Below are 26,235 nucleotides of genomic sequence, written 5' to 3' on the forward strand. Positions count from 1 at the left end.
GGTATAAATACAAATACAAGCTCCATACCATGATAGACGTATCCTTGGTTTATTCTGTATTATTTTGCTATCAAATGGTCTATTTAGCCCTTCTAGTAGTAATTCCCTTGTTTCCCCACTAGAGGTCAGCGTAGTTCTATTATACAGCAGTAGGATGTCCTCTTCATGACCACATGACGCCCTCTCAGAAACTCAGCACACCCACATCATACATTGGGCCTTGCACATAGTTCTATATTTGTGGGTGTGGTTGAATAATCAGGTCACGCATCGTTGTGATTAGGAAATAGGAGGGAGACAGGAGCACATGCCATGTGGATAAAGACAGAGGGTATTGTTTTTTGTTAACTGTTTTTGTTAATTTATTTTTTACATTTTACAGTTTTAGTTAGGTAATAGTGAATGTGCCTGTAACGAGCGTTTCTTAATTACATTTCAATCTCTAGTTTAAATGATTTGTTCGCTGCAGTGTTGCCATTGCAGCCCACTGGTCTGGTAGCATTCGGTAGGATGTGCAACGTTTTGGAACGGTCAGAAAAATATGCTACAGCATGTACAGCAAAAATGCCTTTCTGACATGTAGAATAAGGAATCACGTCATGGCATTTCTGTCTGCAACGTTAGACAACTGCATGTGACCCTGTAGACCGTTCACAACAACAGCAGAGCAACGCTTAATGCCGTGTAATTCCAGAAACTGCCGTCCGATTTAATAAAGTATAACTCACGTGGCTGCAGCGGCAGGTAGCCTCGTGGTTAGCGCGTTCGCCCAGTAACGGAAAGGTCACTAGTTCAAATCCTAGCGCCGACAAGGTGAAACATCTGTTGATGTGAGGAGCAAGACACTTAACCCTACTTGCTCCAGGGTCACTGTTGATAATGGTTGACCCTAGCTGTGACCCCCCTCCTCTCCGAGGGTGTCAGGGGCGCTGGGGCGCTGGGATATGCAAAAAAGTCCTTTCTAATTCACACATGCATATAAAACACACTTGTACATTTGTGAAATAGGACAAATATAAGCACCCACCAAATGAATGCATCAACTTGACCCTTTGTCACCTGTGTGTGTGCAGCAATGTTCAGTGATCCAGAGAGACTCTCCAAGTTGCCCATGAAAGGTTCCACTCCCTGTCAATGTCTGAGAGTAGTATGGTTGTGTTATGTTACTGGATATAGTGTGCACACTGTTTACCATGGGGGAGAGCAGGGATCTCCAACCCTGTTCCTGAAGAGATACTGCATCCTGTAGGTTTTCACTCCAACCCTAATCTAGCGCACCTGATTCTAATAATTAGCTGATTGATAAACTGAATCAGGTGAGTTACAACTAGGGTTGGAGTGAAAACCTACAGGAGGGTGTCTCTCCAGGAACATGGTTGGAGATAACCTACAGGAGGGTAGCTCTCCAGGAACAGGGTCGGAGTGAAAACCTACAGGAGGATAGCTCTCCAGGAACAGGGTTGGAGAGCCCTGGGGTAGAGTAATGTCTTAATTAGGTGTCCAATAAACATAAAACAAACATTCTGCCATCAGTAGAAGAGATTGACTGTCCCTCTCTCGTTCTTCTCCCCAACATCTCTTTTGTCTGGTTACTCCCGCAATGTCTCCTTTGTCTGGTTACTCCCCCAACCTCTCCTTTGTCTGGTTACTCCCCTAACCTCTCCTTTGTCTGGTTACTCCCCCAACCTCTCCTTTGTCTGGTTACTCCCCCAACCTCTCCTTTGTCTGGTTACTCCCCCAACCTCTCCTTTGTCTGGTTACTCCCCCAACCTCTCCTTTGTCTGGTTACTCCCCCAACCTCTCCTTTGTCTGGTTACTCCCCCAACCTCTCCTTTGTGTGGTTACTCCCCCAACCTCTCCTTTGTCTGGTTACTCCCCCAACCTCTCCTTTGTCTGGTTACTCCCCCAACCTCTCCTTTGTCTGGTTACTCCCCCAACCTCTCCTTTGTCTGGTTACTCCCCCAACCTCTCCATCTTATCTCCTCATGCGTTCTGTTTGCATCTTCTTTTCTATTCCTTCCACGTTCCTCCTCTTACCTTACTCTCGCCATCCCTGTCCCTCGTCATCCCCCTCTCTATCCCCCTTTCCCTGTGCTTCTCTACCCCTCTCTCCACCTGCCATCATTTCCCATCCTCCACATCCCTCCATCATCTCGCCCCTCTCTCTTCTCTCTCCATCCCCAGCTCTTCATCATGAGGGTCTGTTCAGGGTCAACGGTAATGTGCGGGCGGTGGAGGGGCTGAAACAGCGGCTGGAGAACGGTGAGGACGTGGACTTCCTGGTTGAGGCGGATGTGTGTACAGTGGCCAGCTTGTTCAAACAGTACCTCAGGGACCTGCCAGGAGGCCTGGTAGACTCCACCGTACAGCCTGCCCTTATAAAGCAGCACCAGGGTGAGAAATGTTACTGTTTGGAATAATACAATGTGCATGCGTCTATAAACTGTGAAGGAACTTGTCCTTTGGGGCATAATGGTCAGATAATGATGATCGATTTGATCATAGTCTGTCAACAGGGCTCTTCTCTAGGGTCTTTGACCCTGACTGTCTCCATTCACAACATTAGAATTATGATAGCCCACTTCTCTAGTCATATGACTATCATACCATGTACTGTATTCCCATTCTCACATCAGTGATCATTCCCTTAACCACGGTGTCGAGGTCACAAATGAACGGTAATGATACATAGTCATTATCATTAAGCAGCATAATCATGCTCAAGCGGTGCTTCCATCGTTACCAGATACTACATACCACACCAGTGTAATCAGTGTTATCGTTCTTCTACAGAGATACTATCAGAACAATCTACAGCTAAGAATACCAGTTGGCACTCGCCCTAAACCATTTCCCAATCCCACCTATAAATCCTGCAGCTCTTCGCCAGTGTTCTACGTATCTAGATCACGGTTCTGACTTCTGATTCGCTGAAAACAGGCTATGTTTAGATGTCTGCATGGGTCACTGGCTGGCCCTTACACTGTGCAGGAGACAGGAGTTTACCTTTAACACAGAGGAAGTGTCTGGGCCACGGGACTGTATGTCACAGACAGACAGACAGACAGACACTGACTCAGGCAGTGGAAAGGCAGAGAGACAGACAGACACTGACTCAGGCAGTGGAAAGGCAGAGAGACAGACATTCACTGACTCAGGCAGTGGAAAGGCAGAGAGACAGGGGATGCATTGGCTTCAGCTCAGAGTCCTTCTTCAGACTCCTCAGTCCTTACAGTGTATATTATAAGTCCATATAAGGTCAAGCCAGTCCCATGCCCGTCACAGACTGTACTGGCCTTACTCTGGTCTTAACTCACCTCCATGATGATCTAGTTCAAGCTGGATGATGGAAAGGGAAGGGAATCTAGTCCCTGTTCCAAATGGTTCCAAACAGTTCCATATTCCATATGTAGTGCACTCATTTTGACAATCTCTGTTTTGGTCAAATTGCTCTGGTCAAAAGTAGTGCACTAAATATGGAATAGGGTGCCATTTGGGGCATAGACTGTGTTTTGGTTCAAAGTGACTTGTGGTTGTCAGAGATGACAGAAAGTGTATATTATAAACGTTTTGGATGAATAGGAATATTTGTCATGGCTTGGTGCCAGAGGATGCATTAAGAGAGTGTGGGCCTGGCTGGATACAAGTCAATGAAGAAGCAGGACTTGGATTGGCGAGAAAAATAACTATGTGATTGGTTCAAGTCCTGGTGCCAAGGTACAGGAAAGGGTTAAACTGAGGGAGGGAATAAAGAAGTGAGGGATGGATGGATGAGCAGACGGCAGGAGAGCATGACTGTTACGATCGTCGATGGAAAGATCAAACCAAGGTGCAGCGTGGTAGGCGTACATTTTAATTTATTAAATGAACATCGAAACAACAACAAATACAAAAACGAAACGTAACGTCTAGTAGGGCTAAACAGCACAGTACCGAAAACAAGATCCCACAAACTACAGGTGGAAAAACGCTGCCTAAGTATGATCCCCAATCAGAGACAATGATAGACAGCTGCCTCTGATTGGGAACCATACCCGGCCAACAAAGAAATATAAAACATAGATTGCCCAGCCTAGTCACACCCTGACCTAACCAAATAGAGAACAAAAAGGATCTCTAAGGACAGGGCGTGACCATTTTATTTTTTAATTTTATTTCACCTTTATTTAACCAGGTAGGCAAGTTGAGAACAAGTTCTCATTTACAATTGCGACTTGGCCAAGATAAAGTAAAGCAGTTCGACACATACAACAACACAGAGTTACACATGGAGTAAAACAAACATACAGTCAATAATACAGTAGAAAAATAAGCATATATACAATGTGAGCAAATGAGGTGAGATAAGGGAGGTAAAGGCAAAAAAGGCAACAACAAAAAAGGCCATAGATGTGAAGTAAATACAATATAGCAAGTAAAACACTGGAATGGTAGATTTGCAGTGGAAGAATGTGCAAAGTAGAGAGAGAAATAATGGGGTGCAAAATAAATAAATAAATACAGTAGGCGCAGAGGTAGTTGTTTGGGCTGAATTATAGATGGGCTATGTATAGGTGCAGTAATCTGTGAGCTGCTCTGACAGTTGGTGCTTAACGCTAGTGAGGGAGATAAGTGTTTCCAGTTTCAGAGATTTATGTAGTTCGTTCCAGTCATTGGCAGCAGAGAACTGGAAGGAGAAGCGGCCAAAGGAAGAATTGATTTTGGGGGTGAGCACCTGCGTGCTACAGGTAGGTGCTGCTATGGTGACCAGCGAGCTGAGATAAGGGGGGACTTTACCTAGCAGGGTCTTGTAGATGACATGGAGCCAGTGGGTTTGGCGACGAGTATGAATCGAGGGCCAGCCAACGAGAGCGTACAGGTCGCAGTGGTGGGTAGTATATGGGGCTTTGGTGACAAAACGGCACTGTGATAGACTGCATCCAATTTATTGAGTAGAGTGTTGGATATGACATCGCCAAAGTCGAGGATCGGTAGGATGGTCAGTTTTACAAGGGTACGTTTGGCAGCATGAGTGAAGGATGCTTTGTTGTGAAATAGGAAGCAAATTCTAGATTTAACATTTGATTGGAGATGTTTGATGTGAGTCTGGAAGGAGAGTTTACAGTCTAACCAGACACCTAGGTATTTGTAGTTGTCCACATATTCTAAGTCAGAACCGTTCAGAGTAGTGATGTTGGACGGGCGGTCAGGTGCAGGCAGTGATCGGTTGAAGAGAATGAATTTAGTTTTACTTGTATTTAAGAGAAATTGGAGGCCACAGAAGGAGAGTTGTATGGCATTGAAGCTCGACTGGAGGGTTGTTAACACAGTGTCCAAAGAAGGGCCAGAAGTATACAGAATGGTGTCGTCTGCGTAGAGGTGGATCAGAGACTCACCAGCAGCAAGAGCGACATCATTGATGTATACAGAGAAGAGAGTCGGTCCAAGAATTGAACCCTGTGGCACCCCCATAGACTGCCGGAGGCCCGGACAACAGGCCCTCCAATTTGACACACTGAACTCTATTAGAGAAGTGGTTGGTGAACCAGGCGAGGCAATCATTTGAGAAACCAAGGCTGTTGAGTCTGCCGATGAGGATGTGGTGATTGACAGAGTCGAAAGCCTTGGCCAGGTCAATGAATACGGCTGCACATTATTGTTTCTTATCGATGGCAGTTAAGATATCGTTTAGGACCTTGAGCGTGGCTGAGGTGCACCCATGACAAGCTCTGAAACCAGATTGCATAGAGGAGAAGGTATGGTGGGATTCGAAATGGTAGGTAATCTGTCTAGATATAGGTCTGTAGCAGTTTGGGTCGAGTGTGGTAGAGGCAATCAATCCAAATGGCAAAATAGATATAGTTATAGTGACCCAAGAAAAATTGTCCGATAGACCTATTCAGATAGCAGCTGATAAGACAGCTAATGATTAGCGGGCCGCAGATGGGCTTTCGGGTAACGTCGTGACAGAGGGGCCAGTTGGATAACTCCCTCGAACAGATAACGTCGGTAGTCCAGTTGTGAAGGCTCGGTGGGGCTCCGCGTCGGCAGTAAAACGGGTCCGGATAGGTGATTGTAGCCCAGGAGTGGCTGAGGGAACTCTTCAGCTGGCTAGCTCTGGAATAATTGATGTTTGCTCCGGGATCGACGTAAGCCAATAGTCACACGGATAGCAGCTATCTAGCTGCGAGTTCCAGGTGTAAATGTCCAGAACTTGCGGTTGAAATCCGGGGATATGGAGAGAAAAATAGGTCAGGTATGTTCTGGTCTGAGTCGCGTTGTACGAAACTGGCTATGGCTTTTCGAGCTAAAGGATAGCTGATGACCACAAACCGTGGTTAGCTGAATACTAACGTTAGCCAGTAAACTGGCTAGCTTCTGGCTAGCTTCTATTGTGAATTTCAGATTTGAGGTAAATAATACTTTTGGTGAGGCGGGTTGCAGGAGATTGTTTTGAAGTTGAGTTTTTGGAAAAGAAAATATATAAAAGATATGCGAAGAAAGATGTAAATATATATATATACACGGGACAAGACGAGGACAAAGAACGCCTGACTGCTATGCCATCTTGGTATTTAATGACAAAACAATGAATGACAAAAAGATGGGGTAGATGCATTGGCCAATAGATGCATCCTCATCGGAATGATAGAACGATATATACGACAGAAAGATGGAAAACATTTGGACAGGACACACGGATCTATTTTATGCCCCCCAGAGAGGTGGAGGGTGATCTGAATGTTCCCGCTCTCTGTGTGTGTCATGTGTGTTGTTGGAATGGCCACAGATGATGCAACATGGGTGCCAGGAAACCCATCTAAAAACCCAGTGTGGGTTGGCTGACATTTTACTGCCCTGGCAGGTAATGACAACCATTAGCAGATTGCAATGTTCGACGCGACCGCATGTGACAGGTTTGCCACGTGAGGGAATTTTCTGCTACGTGACTGCCATGGCAACGATAAAGCAATTACAATATTCTGGATTGTGATTAATTTTATTGTGAATATTCCGTTTATGGTTGGTCAATATGAACTATTTAGCCTCAATCTCAAGCTTCCTCTCTTTGTCAGGCCGAAATTCTCAGGCCGAAATTCTTTGATATTGTTTATCTGGTTACTGATGATATGTCTTACCTTGGAGAAATGAAGGGAAATATGCAAAGAGGTCACTATCATAGACACCAATAGAGACATGTTAGTGATAGCGGTCACTAGTCTGAGAATAGGGTCAGTCTATTTTGTTGTGTTGTAGAAAATGACAGTGGATCAACTGAGTAACTCTATGGTCATATAATACCCAGGAACAAGCCTGTGTCTGGGTGGTCTTGGCAGAGTGAAGGGCTGACGTCTCCATCTGATCCCACTTCACCTCTCCCCACACACACACACACACACACTCACATGCATGCAAGGGAGCGTACACACACACACACACACACACACATCTCTGAACTTCACCTCACCAGACATGCAACAGCTGTGAGTGCTCTCAGAGCTCCTGATTCCCTCCTGCTGTGTACACACACACACACACACACACGCACGCCTTACTCAAGACCAGTAGGTATGTCCCTGTATCCACCCCTGACCCCAATATGAATCCTGACTGGCATCATTATGTTTTCACTGCCTTTTTAATTGTAATGTTTTATTGAACCTTTATTTAACTAGGCAAGTCAGTTAAGAACAAATTCTTATTTACAATGACAGCCTACCCCGGCCAAACCCAAGTCCGGGCGGTGCTGGGCCAATTGTGCGCCACCCTATGGGACTCCAATCACGGCCGTTTGTGATACATCCTGTAATCGAACCAGGGTCTGTAGTGACGCCTCTAGCCCTGAGATGCAGTGCCTAAGTCCGCTGCGCCACTCGGCTAAGGTATTGATGCTAAGGTATTACCAGCATCGTGGTCATAGATTATACATTTAGAGCAGGTGTGTGCGTCATTCTCTTTCAAATATCAATGTGCGTCTAGGGTGTTAGTAGGCTTATTTTCAATTGGACACACTTGACCTTAAGCTGAAAGGCCACGACTCTCAGAACCCAAAACCAAAGCTTGTGTGTGTAGTTGTTTTGTCAGTCATGATAGACTAATTATTATTTACAGATTATAAAGTAGGTCATGTGAGCTAAGGTATTATTAAAAAACAGGATCATGCCAATGCATTGGTATCTGGGTTAATTAATCGTATTTTCTCCTTCTCATCAACAAAGTGGAGCTTCAAAGTCCAGTACTCTCAAAATGCCTTCCAATCTTTTAATTGTTGATCATGTTGTTTCTACATGTTTGTGGTTTCCTTCTAGGTGTGCAGCTGTTCAACCAAAGCACAACACAGTCTCTCCCCTCTCTAATAATGTCTAGAATAGAATACAATTACCTGAGTTAGCAGTCGCTCTTATCCAGAGCAATTAACAGGGGCAATTGGGGTTAAGTGCCTTGTTCATTGGCAGATTTTCCCCCTAGTTGGCTCTGCGATTCAAACCAGCGACCTTTCGGTTACAATGCTAAATTACCTGCCGCCATGAATTGAACAGAACAGCTTTATTTTCCCCAGAGTGAACTCGTTTTTAAATGGGTCTTCCTGTGTATTTCCCTCCAGAGTCCAGTGAGGATGGTTTCTGCTCAGACATGAGGGTCTTACTCCACCAGTTGCCAGACATCCACTACAGCCTCCTACAGTACCTCTGTCTCTTCCTCACCCAGGTGGACCAGCGCCACAGGGAGAACCTCATGACCGCTCTCAATCTGGCAACTGTCTTCGGCCCCAATGTCTTCCAGTAAGTTTTGCAGCCCGTCTCTGGGATTGGTGTTAGTGGGTCAGTGAGTTAGTGGTATAACACACTTAGGTTGCCATGTTGGTCCAATGTCTTCCAGTGTGTTTTATTACATGTTCATGGGATTTGGGGATGGGTGTTAGTTGGGCATGGGTTTAATAAGACAGATGGGTTGCAAGGTGGGTCTAAATGGCAGGTGACTGTCATTATGTCTAAGGCCTTGTTAAAGTCAGGTTATGGTATATGTGTTACGAGTCATGCATGATGTTAGGGAGGAAAATGGTTTGACAGAGCGTTAGTGCTGTATCATTTTAAAAAGATACACAGAAACGGTTCAAAATCAAATGTTATTTGTCACGTACACAGTTTGTACAGCAGGTATAAAAGGTGCAGTGAAATGGTCGTGTACTAGCTACCTCAACATTGCAGTACTATAATTAAGCAATAATGCCCGAGGGGGTGTGGTATATGGCCAATATACCACAGATAACCACTGTTCTTAAGCGTGATGCAATGCAGAGTGCTTGGATACAGCCCTTAGTTACCAACGTAATTAGAGCAGTAAAAATAAATGTTTTGTCATACCCGTGGTGTACGGTCTGTTATAAACTGGGTGGTTCGAGCCCTGAATGCTGATTGGCTGACAGCCGTGGTATATCAGATCGTATATTTACTGCTCTAATTACGTTGGTAACCAGTTTAGAATAGCAATAAGGCACCTCAACAGTTTGTGCTATATGGCCGATATACCACTCCGCAATACGTCGTGCCTAAGAACAGCCCTTAGCCGTGGTACATTGGCCATATAACACACCCCCCCGTGCCTTATTGCTTAAATATACCACGGCTGTCAGCCAATCAGCATTCAGGGCTCAAACCACCCAGTTTATATTCAATAATCATTTTTTTATAGAATAGTCGTTTTTGTATTTTATTTGGATCCCCATTAGTTCCTGCCAATCAGCAGCTACTCTTCCTGGGGTCCACATAGTAATATCCTGGTATGTACTCAATAGGATATACAGAATAGATAATGTATGTGCTATGTCAAGTATGACTGTATTTACCATATAAAGTGGATAATGTGCTGGTTGCGCAGTTGACTAAATAGTATATTATAGAACAGCAGTGTTGTGCTTGTGTGTAAGGGTTGGCTGTGTGGAGAGTCCGTGCAAATAGTCTCTAAGGTGTAAATAGTCAGTTCATAGTTTGATTCATGTTAAATTGTTCCATATAATAATTGTTCTATAAGACAAAACACGCCTGTATAAAATAAGAAGATATAAAAGAAAGGGTCCTGAGAACTCCAGCAACCTCCAATGAGTTGTCCTGACTTCCTCACGTCTCCACGCCAACAACATTGATTGATCCCTTGCTATTTACCACCTGCTGTTTTAAAGGGTAGAACGTTCCTTAACAAGCGTATTAAAACCTGCTTGGATGTTGATTTATTCTTGGAACATATCGTTATCCCGCCTGAGAGGTGTGTGTGTGCGTGAGTGTGCGTGCGTGAGTGAGAGAGATTAGGCTCTTGTGGCCTGCCTGCCTGTCTATAACAGTCTTTGAATAACACACACACATACAGTAGCTATCTCTATGTACCGGGACTTCTTGGCTGACTTGCCTAAATAGTTGGAATCAGGTTGATGTTTTGTGTTTCCATCAACATTGTCCTATTCTAAACCGGTGTTGATATGTGTTGCCATGTGAAAGAGTAGGTGGGAGAAAGGGAGAGGGCTTAGGCACACGCTGTTGCACACTTTCCTGGCTCATCCTCTGTCTCTCAATCATCTCTCTATTTAATTTTACCTTTATTTAACCAGGAAAGTCAGTTAAGAACAAATTCTTATTTTCAATGATGGCCTAGGAACAGTGGGTTAACTGCCTGTTCAGGGGCAGAACGACAGATTTGTACCATGTCAGCTCGGGGGTTTGAACTCGCAACCTTCCGGTTACTAGTCCAACGCTCTAGCCCCTAGGCTACTCTCCCTCCTCCTCCACCTTCTCTGTCTATCTCACACAAGCCTATGCGTGTGAGCTCACACACACACACACACACACACACACACACACACACACACACACACACACACACACACACACACACACACACACACACACACACACACACACACACACACACAGAGTCTTGTACAACTAACCTTGTAGGGACACATTATTCAGTCCCATTCATAATCCAATTTTCCCTTAACCCTAAACCTAACCCTAGCTCCTAAACCTGAAACTAATTCTAACACAAATTCTAACCCTAAACCCCCTATAAATTGCATTTGACCTTGTTTGGACCAACAAAATGTCTCCATTTGGTCAAATTTTTGTTTGTTTACTATTCTTGTGGGGACTTCTGGTTAAACATGTCCACACACACATACACTCCACCTCTAACCAACATGGAGGGCTGTAGGCTTAACATGCCATTAATGTTGTGGTGATAGAAACCTCACCACGTGCACTCAGAGAAGGCTCATGCATTTCTCCTTTACAGTTCACATTCTCTTCCACTTCTACCGGCATCTCTTTGAGTGGTACTGGCACTACTTGAGAGGAACTAAAAGGAAACTCATCCCTGCCTGTAAATTCCACTGACAGGGTTTCAGAGGTGCTTGGTGAATATTACTTGAAGTCAGACTTTCTAACACAAAAGTTAACCAAAAAAAGTCAATAGTAACAATATTGTTGGATCAATCCGACTTCCGTGAGTCGGTGGTAAGACTTTTAGTGGTCTGATACGTATCACACACCTTAAAGACTCTACTGCCCTCTCTGTCCAATCTGTCGTGCATCGTTATTAGTGGGCATTCCCAGTCATCCATGTCCTTGGCCCATGCCTTCCTGCCCGCATTGCTTATAATTGGTGTCTGAAGACACACAGACCAAAGTGTTCTGTCTCCTGTTCTCACAGTCCCATCCCATTTGGCTTGCACCGTGATCGAGGGCACTATGTTCCACCCCTGCCCGCTTTCTTGCCCACCTGATTGGCAACCATATCTTATAATAACCCCTGGTGTCTGTGCCAGGGAATCCGTCTCTGATGGCACATCGTCTCACTATCACTGGAGGGTCTGTACAGGACATAGAGTTGGAAAGAGGCCACGCACCCTATCTTTGCCATTATTACGTCCACAATGGTGCTGTCCACTAAAATAGGTTTTGTGGCAACTGTGTCCTCTATCGAACTCTATGGTACAGTAACAGGACCAGGAAGTGACCAGAGGAGGCTGGTGGGAGGAGCTATAGGATGACGGGCTCATTGTAATGGCTGGAATGGAATAAATGGAACGGAGGTTTCCATATGTTTGATGTGTTTGATTCTATTCCATTGATTGTATTCCAGGTATTACAATGAACCAGTCCTCCTATAGCTCCTCCCACCAGCCTTCTGTGGAAGTGACATACCTCAGCTGGGGCCTTAGACTGTACACCATGTCCTCAGTTTGTTCCCTCCATCAACCAATCAGAGAGGGGTATAATTAGGCCCAGAGCCCAGGCCATGTAGGCATGTTAAACAGCTGTTCAGGAAGAACTCAGTGACATGATCTGGTATCAAGTGCTACTGGATTGTCCTGACTTGGCCTGACATGGTACTGAAATGTGCCCTACTCCAGAGGAGGCTGGTGGGAGGAGCTATAGCAGGACGGGCTCATTTTAATGGCTGGAATGGAATTAATGGTACGGAGTAAAACGTGGTTGCCATATGTTTGATGTGAAACCATTCCGCCCGATTCCGATTACCACGAGCACTTCCTCCCCAATTAAGGTGGCACCAACCTCCTGTGCCCTACTCATCGAGATCCACTATAATATTACTGTCTTCTATTTAATGATGTGGCATCATGTTATCCGCCGTAAGAGCTGTAGATAAGGGCTGTAGATAAGCACTTTGTCGATGGACTGTTGTGTTATTATGATGTGAAAGCTGTTGTGGTGCTTGTGTTTTCCTTGAACCATGTTGTCCTTGTTGACCTTGTTTTGTGTCAAACGGCACCTGCAGAAATGATGTATTGTAGCTTTTGATGCCTTTTGTCATGGCAGTGAAGTTGTTGTATTGCAGCAAATAGGGGGTGGGGCTTGAATGATAAGTACCCTATGACCCTATGTCTGTCAGTCAAACACCTACAGTGGCTTGTGAAAGTATTCACTCCCCTTGGCATTTTTTTATTTTGTTGCCTTACAACCTGGAATTAAAATAGATTTGGGGGGGTTTGTATCATTTGATTTACACAACCTACCTACCACTTTGAAGATGTAAAATATTTGTTATTGTGAAACCTTTGACTAGGCCATTCCAAGACATTTAAATGTTTCCCCTTAAACCACTCGAGTGTTGCTTTAGCACTATGCTTAGGGTCATTGTCCTGCTGGAAGGTGAACCTCCGTCCCAGTCTCAAATCTCTGGAAGACTGAAACAGGTTTCCCTCAAAAATGTCCCCGATTTTGGCACCACCCATCATTCCTTCAATTCTGATCAGTTTCCCAGTCCCTGCCGGTGAAAAACATCCCCTCAGGGTGATGGGAGGTATTGGGTTTGTGCCAGACATAGCGTTTTCCTTGATGGCCAAAAATCTCAATTTTAGTCTCTTCTGACCAGAGTACCATCTTCCATATGTTTGGGGAGTCTCCTACATGCCTTTTTTTTCTTTAAGCAATTTTCTGGCCACTCTTCCGTAAAGCCCAGCTCTGTGGAGTGTACGGCTTAAAGTGGTCCTATGGACAGATACTCTAATCTCCGCTGTGGAGCTTTGCAGCTCCTTCAGGGTTATCTTTGGTCTCGTTGTTGCCTCTCTGATTAATACCCTGCTTGCCTGGTCCGTGAGTTTAGGTGGATGGCCCTCTCTTGGTAGGTTTGTTGTGGTGTCATATTCTTTCCTTTTTTTATATTGGATTTAATGGTGCCCCGTGGGATGTTCAAAGTTTCTTATATTTTTTTATAACACAACCCTGATCTGTACTTCTCCACAACTTTGTCCCTGACCTGTTTGGAGAGCTCCTTGGTCTGAAAGACTCTGGGGCCTTTCAGAACAGGTGTGTATATATACTGAGATCATGTGACAGATCGTGTGACACTTAGATTGCACACAGGTGGACTTTATTTCATTAATTATGTGACTTCTGGAGGTAATTGGTTGCACCAGATCTTATTTAGGGGCTTCATAGCAAAGTCGGTGAATACATATGAACGCACCACTTTTCTGTTTTACATTTTTTCTAATTTTTTTGAAACAAGTTATTTTTTTCATTTCTCTTCACGAATGTCCATTACATGAAATCCAAATAAAAATCTATTTAAATGACAGATTGTAATGCAACAAAATAGGAAAAACGCCAAAGGGGATGAATACTTTTGCAAGGCACTGTAGCTAAACTAAAGATGGTGGATAAATGAAGAAAATGTATTCAGGTCGTTTACCATTGGAAAATAACGGTCAGTTCCGGTCTACTTAACTGGGCGTCTCTCCCCTAGAAACCAATGCAATAATATCTGGGTCTAGTCTACTTAGTTCATTGACTTTCATTGAACCAGAAAAAAACAGTGAGTGGGGTGTCTCGCTTCCTCTTCTGTCTCTGGCTAAGAGTTCCAATCCTTTTGTCAATGTTGCTACAATATTGTACTTATGATAGTGACAATTTGTATCATTATATGCCATCTCTAATCTTCTCTGTCTGTCTCTGTCACCAGTGTGTCCTCTGGGTTCGATGGGATCCAGGAGCAGAACATCTGTAATAAGATCATGGCAAAGCTGATCCAGAACTACAGCAGCATATTCAACAACAACCACCAAGATGACGACCATAAAGAAGAGCACTGTGTCTTCAATAGAGATGGAGACAGAGGAGAATACATACAGGAATCTCTACCCTCTAACATCATCATTGTTAAAGTGAGTTACTGGTATTTTACATGTATTTTATACAAATGTTCATACTGATCTGGGCTGGTTTGGTCTTCCCTGTCTATTCCCTATGTGGGCTCTGGTCAAAAGTCGTGCACTATGTAGGGCATAGGGTGCCATTTCGGAATTTATTTTGGGGGTACATTTTGTTTGCCTGCGAGTGATGTTATACCCATCTTTGAATTGATTTGGCTTGACGCAATCTCAGTCACGACTCTTCCAAGGGAACATCTTTGTTTTGATGTTCTGTTCTTGCTATCGGTCCATATTTCATGATGTGTCTCAAGCGCTTGAGGAGAAGAAAATCATATATAATGGGAATACACATACAGGCACAAGAAGATCCATCAAGCTGTAAAATATATGTATTTACCTGCTTTAAGAATCCATTATGTTTGGTTGAATTTTCACAAAACATTAAGGATTTAAAAATATAATTATTTCCCAATTGTCAACCTGACTTGGGCCTGTGCCCTTAGTGTCAGAAAGGGCCAATATTGGTCAGTGTAGAAAAGGCCTCTGGCGAGTTTGACCTGTTACAGTATACCCCTAATGCCGTTTTTAACTACAGTACCAGTCAAAGGTTTGGACACACCTACTCATTCAAGGGTTTTTCTATATTTTTAATATTTTCTACATTGCAGAATAATAGTGAAGACATGAAAACTATGAAATAAGACACATTAATCATGTAGTAACCAAAAAAGTGTTAAACATATCAAAATACGTATATTTTAGATTCTTCAAAGAAGCCATCCTTTGCCTTGATGACAGCTTTGCACACTCTTGGCATTTTCTCAACCAGTTTAATCTGGAATGCTATTCCAACAGTCTTGAAGGAGTTCCCACATATGCTGAGCACTTTTTGGCTTCGCGTATGCTGAGCATTTGATTTCCTTCACTCTGCAGTCCATCTCATCCCAAACCATCTCAATTGGGTTGAGGTCGGTTGATTGTGGAGGCCAGGTCAAACCAGATGGGATGGCGTATCAGTGCAGAATGCTGTTGTAGCCGTGCTGGTTAAGTATGCCTTGAATTCTAAATAAATCACAGACAGTGTCACCAGCAGAGGACCCCCACACCATCACACCTCCTCCATTCTTCACGGTGGGAACCACACATGTGGAGATCAACCGTTCACCTACTCTGTGTCTCACCAAATCACGGCGGTTGGAACCAAAAATCTATTTTTTGGACTCGTCAGACCAAAGGACAGATTTCTAGCGGTCTAATGTCCCTTGCTCGTGTTTCTTGGCAAACCTGTTAATTGAAATGCATTCCAGGTGACTACCTTATGAAGCTGGTTGAGAGAATGCAACTCTGTTATCAAGTCAAAGGGTGGCTACTTTGAAGATTCTCAAATATAATATATTTTTATTTGTTTAACACTTTTTTAGTTACTATGTGATTCCATATGTGTTATTTAATAGTTGTGATGTCTTCACTATTGTTCTACAATGTAGAAAATAGTCAAAAATAAAGAAAAACCCTTCAATGAGTAGGTGTGTCCAAACTTTTGACTGGTACTGTACAAGGGTCTGGTTACTCGACTAACACTGTTACCCCAGACATACTGTACATGACTTCATAAATGCTTTATTTTAAGAGTATGTGTCAAACATACCTAAATTCCATGAAATAGCACTTTATCATGAGTTCCATTTTGAGTTTCTCAATCACTTTCTACATAAAGGACAAAGTGGTAATTTGGTCAGTCAGCCCTCAAAGGAAGTGCTGAGTGTATTTATCATTGCATGTTGTGTGTGTGTGTGTGTGGTGGCCTCACGTGAAGATATCTCTAGTTCTGTCCAGTGCTGTAAATGTCTGTAGCAGCCAGGGGCCTTAGGGGCCTCACAACACCTGAGACCCCAGTTGGCTGCTGACCTGTGGGATATCCCTCCGCCTGACCAGCTCCTATTGGGATCTCCTTACACACAGGGCTACATCTCCTGAGGCTGCTTTTTGACCATTGACCTCCCACATGCCGCTCATTGCTTTTCTCCGCACGCAGCCATGGATACAGGTGCTCCTGTCCTCTTACTGTAAGAAAGAGGGGGGCATGAGTTGACCATGGGGGTGTTTGAGTGGAGGGGTTGGGGTTAGAGGTTAGGGTCAGACAGCACAGCACAATTTACCTGTCTCACTTGTTCTCGACACTGTTGTGAGGGAGGTAGAACACACTGTTGTGAGGGAGGTAGAACACACTGTTGTGAGGGAGGTAGAACACACTGTTGTGAGGGAGGTAGAACACACTATTGTGAGGGAGGTAGAACACACTGTTGTGAGGGAGGTAGAACACACTGTTGTGTGGGAGGTAGAACACACTTGTGAGGGAGGTAGAACACACACTGCTATGAGAATCACTCTGGGAACTCACCACTGCAAAATCATTGGGAATTTAAGTCAGAAGACATTTTTACATTGTCATATGATTTTCACTCTCCAATTCCTACCCTTGACCCCAACAGAAATGTTAATCTAAAATCTGTTCTGGAATGTATAGCTGGCATGATATTTCACACCATTAGATGAGGCAATGGTGTACCTTCAATAACAAAAGGAATAAAAGTCTACAGTAACTCATGCTGCTCCTCTGGACCTGCCGCTCTATAGTGGTCAATAGGTGGATTGTGTGTGAAACTTTTTTTGTTGTTGTCTTTTTCCCAGGAGGCCAAGGAGACCCCGGTGAATAGGACAGATACTGAGTCACTGAAAACACTCGGAACCACACCAAGCACTCCCACACCCACTCAAAAGACACCAAAAAAGACACCTATTCCAGTTCCCAGAAAGAAAAAGGTGTGCGTGTGTGTGTTTTGTGTGTCCCTGCCATGGAATACAATGCTTAAGTATCTGTACGAGGAGTACGTGCTGCCTGCCTAGTGCATACTTGTTTTAGTTTGTGTGTGTGCACCTGCCATGGAACACAATGTTTAGGTCACAGGAGGTTGGTGGCACCTTAATTACGGAGGACGGGCTGGTGGTAATGGCCGGAGCGAAATAAGTGGAATGGTTTGATGCCATTCCATTGGCTCCGTTCCAGTCATTATTATGGGCCGTCTTCCCCTCAGCAGCCTCCACTGGTTTAGGTATGTGTTTGTGTCAGGATGAGAATGCAGGCTGTCTCCCTATGCCCAATGTACACATGTAGGATTCTCAGTGTTAACCTGCATGAACTACGACTCTTAGAATTCCCCAACAGTGTAGAATTCCCCTTACAGAGTACTTTTAACTAAGAATTCCTCAACAATGTAGAATTCCCCTTACAGAGTACTTTTAACTAAGAAATCCCCAACATGGTACTTTAAATACCAACAATGTGGTCACATGACGTAGTCAATTAGACATGGTTTTGAAACGTAAAAATAAACAGATTTCGTCACAACTATACATGCATGTGCAAGTCCCTGCATCATATTTTCATAGTGATATCAGCTGTGATACATGCTACTCCAAGGTCAACGCGTGAGGATACTACAGATATGGTATCCAAAGTGTTGAAATGACTGATACACAGTGATCACTCATAGCTGTTTATTGCAGCAATCATCCTATATTCACAAAGTCACATTGCATTTTAATTGGGCTAATCCCAACCCATAGTTATATTGTTAGTAGCCCATGTATTAAAATGCCCCGTCTGTCACATGCGCTGGGATGTGACTTGATGCATAAACAATAAAGTTATTGACAGAAAAATACATCATGTTATATGAATGATATGATATGTACTTTGTCGTTCCTCTATGTTTCCAGGCTGCATCCAGCAGTCCACCAGATGACACGAAGTCATCAAAAGAACTATCCAATGAAAATCCAGTCATAACTCCAAGGAAACAGAAGGTACAGTGAATACATTCAAATATTGACTTGTTCTCTCTGAAAAACATTAACAATGGTTATTTGATTGCCTTTAGATTGCACTATCCTAAAATAGACATCCAATCCTTATAATTGCACCGTAACCATGGCAATACAGACGTGTTATCGATTATATCTGATATACTCTGGTTAGCTCTGGATCAGAGTAGGATTGCTGATCTAGGACCAGATCCCCATCTGTCCATATAGTCTTATTCATTATAAGCTAAAAGGCGAAACTGATCCTAGATCAGCACTCCTACTCTAAGAGGCTTTGTGGATACGGGCTCTGATGCCACAAACTACCTAATGTTGTCAATGTTGTGGCTGTATTTGCATCTCCCCTAAACACACACACACACACACACACTCACACACACACACACACACGCCTGTACGCGCGTTGTGCACATGCACAGTTTGATGACTTTGATAAACAATTGATGACTTTGATAACTCATTGATCCTGCTTTGTATTATACCCATCAAGGGTCAGTCGTGGGAAAGGCTGTGATTATTCGGCCATGATTACTACAAGTTTAGATAACTGACTAGACTAACTTAACAATCTAAAAATTGTTAGCTGATTGAGTGACTGTCAGTGACTGACAAAACAAGAGAAACTGCTGATCCACAACCAAATGTCAAACTTGCACCTTGTGTATTCTAACTCTCAACAGTAAGTTGAGACCCCGACTCATTTTTGTGAAGGTCGGACCCCCAAGCGAACGCTTATGCCTGGAGCCGGCCCTGGTCTTCTGATAGTGATGGCTCTGATCAAGCCACTCGCTCACATGACTTGATTTGATAAGGGAAATCAGTGAGAGGAAGCCAGACGAGCCACAACACAACAACAATCAAGCTAATTCACAATGACACACAGGAGCTATGCAGACTATATGCCCTTCCAGACCTCCCTGTGGCATTGTGATGCAGACAGCCGAATAGCCTTCACCAACCGATTTCCGTTCTTAGATATTTTAAAAAGTTGTAACCCTTGACTTAGAATGGAATTAAATTCTAATTCTATTGTTGTGACTCATAGACCTACATACACTAGCTGAATGTATTGTTTTGTCTAAGGCCATAAAAGAATGAGCAGAGTTAGCCCATAGGATATTCTTTAATATCCAGACAGAAGCCAGAGGAGAGATTGAGAAATACTGATTGAGCGAACAATGGGATTGGCGTAGCATGGTGTGATGAAAAATAAGACAAGTTATTGCTGATGAGGGATGTTTTTTGTTGTCGTATCCCTGGCAGAGTCCCCAGGACCCATGTTGCTCAGTTGGTAGAGCATGGCACTTGCAACGCCAGGGTAGTGGGTTCGATTCCCACGGGGGACCAGTATGAAAAAAGGATGAAAATGTATGCACGCACTACTGTAAGTTGCTCTGGATAAGAGCATCTGCTAAATGACTAAAATGTCATGTTAAATGAGTCTGTAAAATCACTGAGCCTGTGCATTAGGCTCATATTTAGCATTGCTAGCAGGATCTAATGTAGTGTACTACATTGTTGTTGCTCCTTGGTAATATTGTTGTTGACACACACGTTGGTTTTGTTTGTCTGTTCATTAGATTTTGAGCCATTTCAGTGAAGTTAGCTTTGATAGCGTTCCAGGAAATGTTAGAACGCCAGATGACCTTTGAAATAATATGGCCCTGGATAAAACAAACGTGTTAATATCAATTGTAATTGAAATGATCACCGTAAATATAACAATTCAAGGGCTTTTAGAATGGCGGGAACTCCCCTTTAGTTTCATGTTGATGGAAAATGAAGGGAATTGACCTTTTCATGTAATGTTGATGCAGTCACATAAAGCACATGACTTCCCACTACATAATAAATACAGTCACATCCTGTAATAAACCATGGGGTTCCTTTTCTAAATGGCTTTCTATATAATCAATCAGTAATCTGCAGCCTAATAAAATCAATGCATGCTTATCAGGGATATTTACCCATGATGGCCCTGGATGACGGTGTTGTTAAAATGTATAACCTAACAAAGAAATGGCGTGTAGATAAGTTAGCTAGCTGGCTTGCTACTGGAGTTTGACTTTATGGTGGGAGGGGGAACTATAGTTGAAAAGCCATTGGTACGGTTCTTCTGCTGAGAGTCATTCAGATGTATGTGTTGTGCAGTAAGCACACACTCACACACACTTTTGGGGCCTTAGTGTGACACTAGTTTGGCATGGCTATATAAATCTGTTGTGTGCAACTGAGAGGGGCTGTGACATTTGGAATCGATTAATCGAATCTTAGTGTTTCCATTTCGCATAAATTAGGCTCAGTTTAGATGTATTTATATCTCTGTAGAGCCTGGCTGTAAATTCATCTTATCTGTCGAGGCTCTGGTCTAGTGTTGGGAAACGTGAGATGAGTAATTGCCACCATCGGTCAGAGGGCCCTAAAAAATGTTTATGATGTAGTATATCTGACCCTGTTCACCTGTTGTTGTATGTACCACGTTACCCAACACAGTGAACACTCCTGTCGTGAGGGCAAATGACTTTCCCCATTTTAGCTGGGACTTTCTCAGCTAAAAAAAAAAAGTCCATGGTGACATTATCATTCAACTGCTGTAGTCTATTTTGCTTGTGCTCTTATTTATATTTACATTTCAAAACGTAAGCAAACACGCTGTTGTTATGGTAACAGCGGTATTGGAATTTTAATGTCACTCCTTCTCCGGTATTTATGTGAAAGTGTTTTTGCTGCTGTAAACAATAGCTTGTGTTTTTGGATCATTGTGTTGTGATGAGAGGCTCAGCCGAGTGGGTGTTGTTCTTCTCAAGGCCTACAACACATTAACAGGTATGTCTCTCATTCCAACAAAAGAGGTTAGACAACTGGTCTGTCAGCACCGCTGCTTCTGCCTCTACAACTAAAGGTAGTTTTGGTGATTTAAAAGGCATGTTTTCACAGGTGGTTGTGAATGACTCCAGAATAGAGTGTACCTCGTCAAATCACAGATTGTTGGTATTTATTTTGGCAGCAACTTGTAATTGTTAAGCCATTGTTTTCAAATGAGGTCACCTCTTCTTTGGTCAATTGGACAATAATAAACTGTTTAGCCTAAAAAGTCTGTCATTAACACATTGTCATACTGCCAGTTTGTCTTTCTTGGTGACAGAATGGCGTTTATTTACCCATAGTTCTCCTGATCGGCCACTTCCTGACATCACCAGTGTTGGGGTCATTACAAAAAAATAACTAATATATTCGCTGTTACTTCTTTCAACAATAGAAAATGGCTTATTACTCCCTGGGAAAAGTCATTAGTTACACGAGGAGGTGTGGTATATGGCCAATATAACATGGCTAAGGGCTGTTCTTAAGCATGATGCAACGCGGAGTGCCTGGATACAGCCCTTAGCATTGGTATATTGGCCATATACCACAAATCATTGAGGTGCCTTATTGCTATTATAAACTGGTTACCAATGTAATTAGAGCAGTAAAAATAAATGCTGTCAGCCAATCAGCATTCACTGCTCGAACCACTCAGTTTATAATACTTGGCATATTGCTTTTGCATTACACCCCAAAACGTTGCGCATCCTCACTCAGTATAAACAGTGTCAACGTTACGTTGGCCTATACACCTACACAAGTATACATAAAAATCAAGCCTTGGTTGAGGTTGGCCTACAGTCATCTTTAGCAGCAGTGGTCAGGTCTCTGGGGGTCTTTCGCTATGAGTTGTGTGTTGGTCGTGTTGCCTTTACAGGTGCTTGAAGAGATTGGAAGTCGTGCAGTGGAGGGGCAGTGGAGGGGTCAACACCACCCCCCCTCGCCACCCTCTGGCGTTCTGGACGTTCAAATACGTCACTTAACTCCTGACATCTGTCGTTGAAGTGCAAAATCTAGTCCCTTAGGCTTAGAAGCTTTTCAAACTGTTCTGTAATGGAAAAACATGAACTACTAGACCTTTTCCATGGCGATTCCAGCCCTGACTGGATGTTCCATTGATAAACGTGGCTCACATGGCTCACTGATAAAGCACTTCCATTCCTCATCATTAAATGGTTTAGCATTGGCTTTTGTCCAGAGCCAAACCCTGCCGGGATTGGTTATTGTGCCTTTGATCAATAGTTGAGCTGTAGGCTTCAGACCCATTAGGCATACAACACAGTGGACTGCTAACATTTGAACTTTTCTCTTTTCTCACACTTTTCTCTTACCCCCAAATGCACACCTCTCAGTTATATGCATTAGATGTAGCTAGCGCACCTCTGTAGAACTGAAAGAGTATAGCCTAGTGGTTGCACACACCATCGACATGAAGAAAGGTCGGTGTGACATACCAGTGGTACGGATGAGGTGCTTTAGGTACACCATAGATACGAAAGGCTACCGCCAGCTATACCCCCTAGGAGTCAGCACGGTAAGAGAAAGAGGAGTTTAACCCTTTTCATTTCCACAGGGTCGTATTCACTAGGCATGAAACAGAAGCAAACAGGCCAAAATGGGTACTTACTATCTAAACTTTTCCATTAAGCGATTTGCATTGAACATCAAATGTTTTGTTTTGTTATGGTGTGCCCAAATGAATACAACCCAGTCCATGTCTCTACTGTACATAGCCTATCCTCCAATGCATGTTTTATTCTGTAGTAACCCGACTAAAGGTCAGCACAGCTGATCTGATTGCCCCTGTGACAGTATGCTGAGGCAGGTATCGTTTACATCTCTGGCTTTACACATGGGGCTCTGGTATTACAGGGAATCCACCCGCCTCACCCATCCCTCATTCTCCTTGTCTCTTTCCACAGGTGAGAAAAGTAAAGCGGGAGACAACGACAGTGCTCCGAGCCGTGCCCCTTCCCAGTCTCTCTCCTGGCCTGCCCTATGTGAGGCCCCTGGTCCTACCCGTTCCCCTGGCTCCGGAGGTGAGGAGCCCCAGCCCTGAGAGAATGGAGCTGACCCCACCGGGGGCCCCACAGGAACCTCAGGGACCAGCCACGGACGCCTGGGACGTCAGCGCGGTCAAGACCACGGAGGTCCTGAACAGGTCAGTGTGTAGTGTAGTAACAGACAGTTATTTTGGGGCCGTATGGTGGAAAGTTAGAAATAGGTAGTTTTTAACAGGTTAGTAGTTCATGATGTTTGTATTCATTCAGGAGCACAATAGCATGTCTGGAATTTGGAAAGAGGTTATATTAGGTAGCTGATTATTTTTATTAAATGCATAATAAGATGCTACGGATGCCGACAAATGTATGTAAAACGCGTTCCAATGCATATGGTATTGGTGGTTCAGTAGTCCATGTAGCACCTCTTCCCTGAATAATTAAAGCTTGTCTCATAGCAGAGAAGAAACACAGCTTGCAGGTCCTGGATGTCAGCCAAGACTTCTGAAGTATAGCCTAGTTTTCTAACACAGCTTGCAGGTCCTGGATGTCAGCCAAGACTTCTGAAGTATAGCCTAGTATGCTAACACAGCTTGCAGGTCCTGGATGTCAGCCAAGACTTCTGAAGTATAGCCTAGTTTGCTAACACAGCTTGCAGGTCCTGGATGTCAGCCAAGACTTCTGAAGTATAGCCTAGTTTGCTAACACAGCTTGCAGGTCCTGGATGTCAGCCAAGACTTCTGAAGTATAGCCTAGTTTGCTAACACAGCTTGCAGGTCCTGGATGTCAGCCAAGACTTCTGAAGTATAGCCTAGTTTGCTAACACAGCTTGCAGGTCCTGGATGTCAGCCAAGACTTCTGAAGTATAGCCTAGTTTGCTAACACAGCTTGCAGGTCCTGGATGTCAGCCAAGATTTCTGAAGTATAGCCTAGTTTGCTAACACAGCTTGCAGGTCCTGGATGTCAGCCAAGACTTCTGAAGTAAAAAAAAAAAACCTAACACAGGTTTTATGATTTTATGGGAGTCACTTAAAAGTGTATCAATCTATCTGCACACATTTTAGTAAACATTGAGTTACACGTTATTACAATACATACATGCACTATTACATCAAATGTTGGATGTCTGACTATTTTCTCCAGCTCAATGAGAAGAAATCTAATGTTATTTTATTTGGCCCCCGCCTTGCTAGAACCCAGATTCTAGCAATCATGTTTAAGGCTCGGTTTAGTCCCGTCCTATATCTCTGATCCTTTATCTCCCTACGAGCCAGGACGCAGCCTGAGATCCTCTGGCAGGGACCTGTTGACCATTCCAAAGTCTCGGTTGAAAAAGAAAGGAGACCAAGCATTTTCCATTAGGGCCCCTAGACTTTGGGAGGGTCTGCCAGACGAGATCAAGCTTGCAGATTCAGTGCCTCTTTTTAAATCCCTGCTGAAGACACAGTTTTATAAAGATGCTTTTAATGTATGATTTGAATGTGTGATTAGCTGTCTTGTTTCCTTCACCTTCCTCCTGTCTTTGTTTATTTTCTAGTACTTTTATTTTATGACGAGAAACACTTTGTTACTTGTATTGAAAAGCGCTATAGAAATAGTTATTATTATTTTCAGTATGTAATAGTACAGTATGAGTTTAAAGGTACATACTAGTAACCCTGTGTAATAACACAGTACGAGAGATTAGTTGTAAATATCTTATGACCACTGTTTGCGTTGGTGAGACGTTCCCGTCATTGTAGGGTGATTGTGCTGAGTTCAGAACAGCCAGCTGCCATTTGGGATCTAAAAAGCCGGGAGCCAATCTTGGTCGCAAGGCTCCTGTGGCATCCCAATGGCATCTAAACATATTTATTATAAGTTGGCTGAAACTGGACCCTGTCTGAATCAAGTGTCCCCAGTCTGGGAATAGCATGTCTGCAAAATAACATGTACAGCTGTGTTGGTTGGTTGTTGAGGCCTCCTTAGGGTTGATGTTAGCATTAGCCTAGTGCTAGCTAGCACACCCAGTGTTCAGTTGCTCTTAAACAAGATAGCCTTGTCCTCAGTGCATGGCATGCAGTCACTATGATGTAAGATTTAAGATGGAGCTTTTGTCTGTGGAGGGCTTAGTCAATCAATTAATCAATAAGCTTCCTGTAGGTAGTTGTTCATGGAAAATACAAAATATTGGCCTGGTCATATTGGGCATGCATAAAATCAAGTTTGTTTTAATAGGAATTGCTTATTTAACCTTTTATTTAACTAGGCAAGTCAGTTAAGAACAAATTCTTATTTACAATGACGGCCACGCCCTACCCCGGCCACACCCTAACCCGGACTACGCTGGGACAATTGTTCGCCGCCCTATGGGACTCCCAATCACGTCCGTTTGTGATACAGCCTAGAATCCACCCAGGGTCTGTAGTGATGCCTTTAACACTGAGATGCAGTGCCTTAGACCGCTGCGCCACTCAGGAGCCCAAATATATATTTATTCAATGTTTATTCAGAATTAATAAATGGCTCAGTGGAAACTGGTAACTGCTGAATACAGGCTTCATGTTGTGTGGTGTTACTTGGAAGAGGACCTCTGACACAGGGCTTGTAAGAAATAAATGTGCTCACTAGATATTCAATGCTAAGTATCAGCTAGGAAAATGAAAGCAGAGCTCATCTCGCAGGAGCAAATAGAACATGTATGCTAAGCAAACAAAATAGTAGGAACAAGCTAACGGATGCTAAACTGAACCGATACGAGGCTGTGTTATGTTACAGCTTGTGTAGTACAGCTCTCTAGTAGTTGATCTGGAGACGAGCACACGTGTGCATGCACACAAACACACGCACATACAGTAT

The 26,235-nt window shown here is 43.5% G+C and overlaps 1 protein-coding gene across 6 annotated transcripts in view; it reads left to right on the top strand.

Annotated features, from left to right (window-relative positions):
* Positions 1 to 26,235, top strand: part of LOC110498428 (protein FAM13A) — a 76,066-nt gene that overhangs the window by 9,187 nt on the left and 40,644 nt on the right. For 4 of the 6 annotated variants that reach the window (XM_036933683.1, XM_036933685.1, XM_036933684.1 and 1 more), the window contains exons 3-8: positions 2,185 to 2,394; positions 8,585 to 8,762; positions 14,458 to 14,659; positions 17,339 to 17,470; positions 18,428 to 18,514; positions 23,320 to 23,558. In XM_036933683.1, coding sequence (XP_036789578.1) covers positions 2,185 to 2,394; positions 8,585 to 8,762; positions 14,458 to 14,659; positions 17,339 to 17,470; positions 18,428 to 18,514; positions 23,320 to 23,558 — 1,048 coding nt within the window. Of the gene's footprint in view, positions 1 to 225; positions 332 to 2,184; positions 2,395 to 8,584; positions 8,763 to 14,457; positions 14,660 to 17,338; positions 17,471 to 18,427; positions 18,515 to 23,319; positions 23,559 to 26,235 lie in introns of those variants that run through there. The other 2 variants (XM_036933687.1, XM_036933688.1) reach the window with 2 other exon arrangements.

Source organism: Oncorhynchus mykiss, chromosome 10, assembly GCF_013265735.2.
Source record: "Oncorhynchus mykiss isolate Arlee chromosome 10, USDA_OmykA_1.1, whole genome shotgun sequence".
Taxonomy (NCBI): domain Eukaryota; kingdom Metazoa; phylum Chordata; class Actinopteri; order Salmoniformes; family Salmonidae; genus Oncorhynchus; species Oncorhynchus mykiss.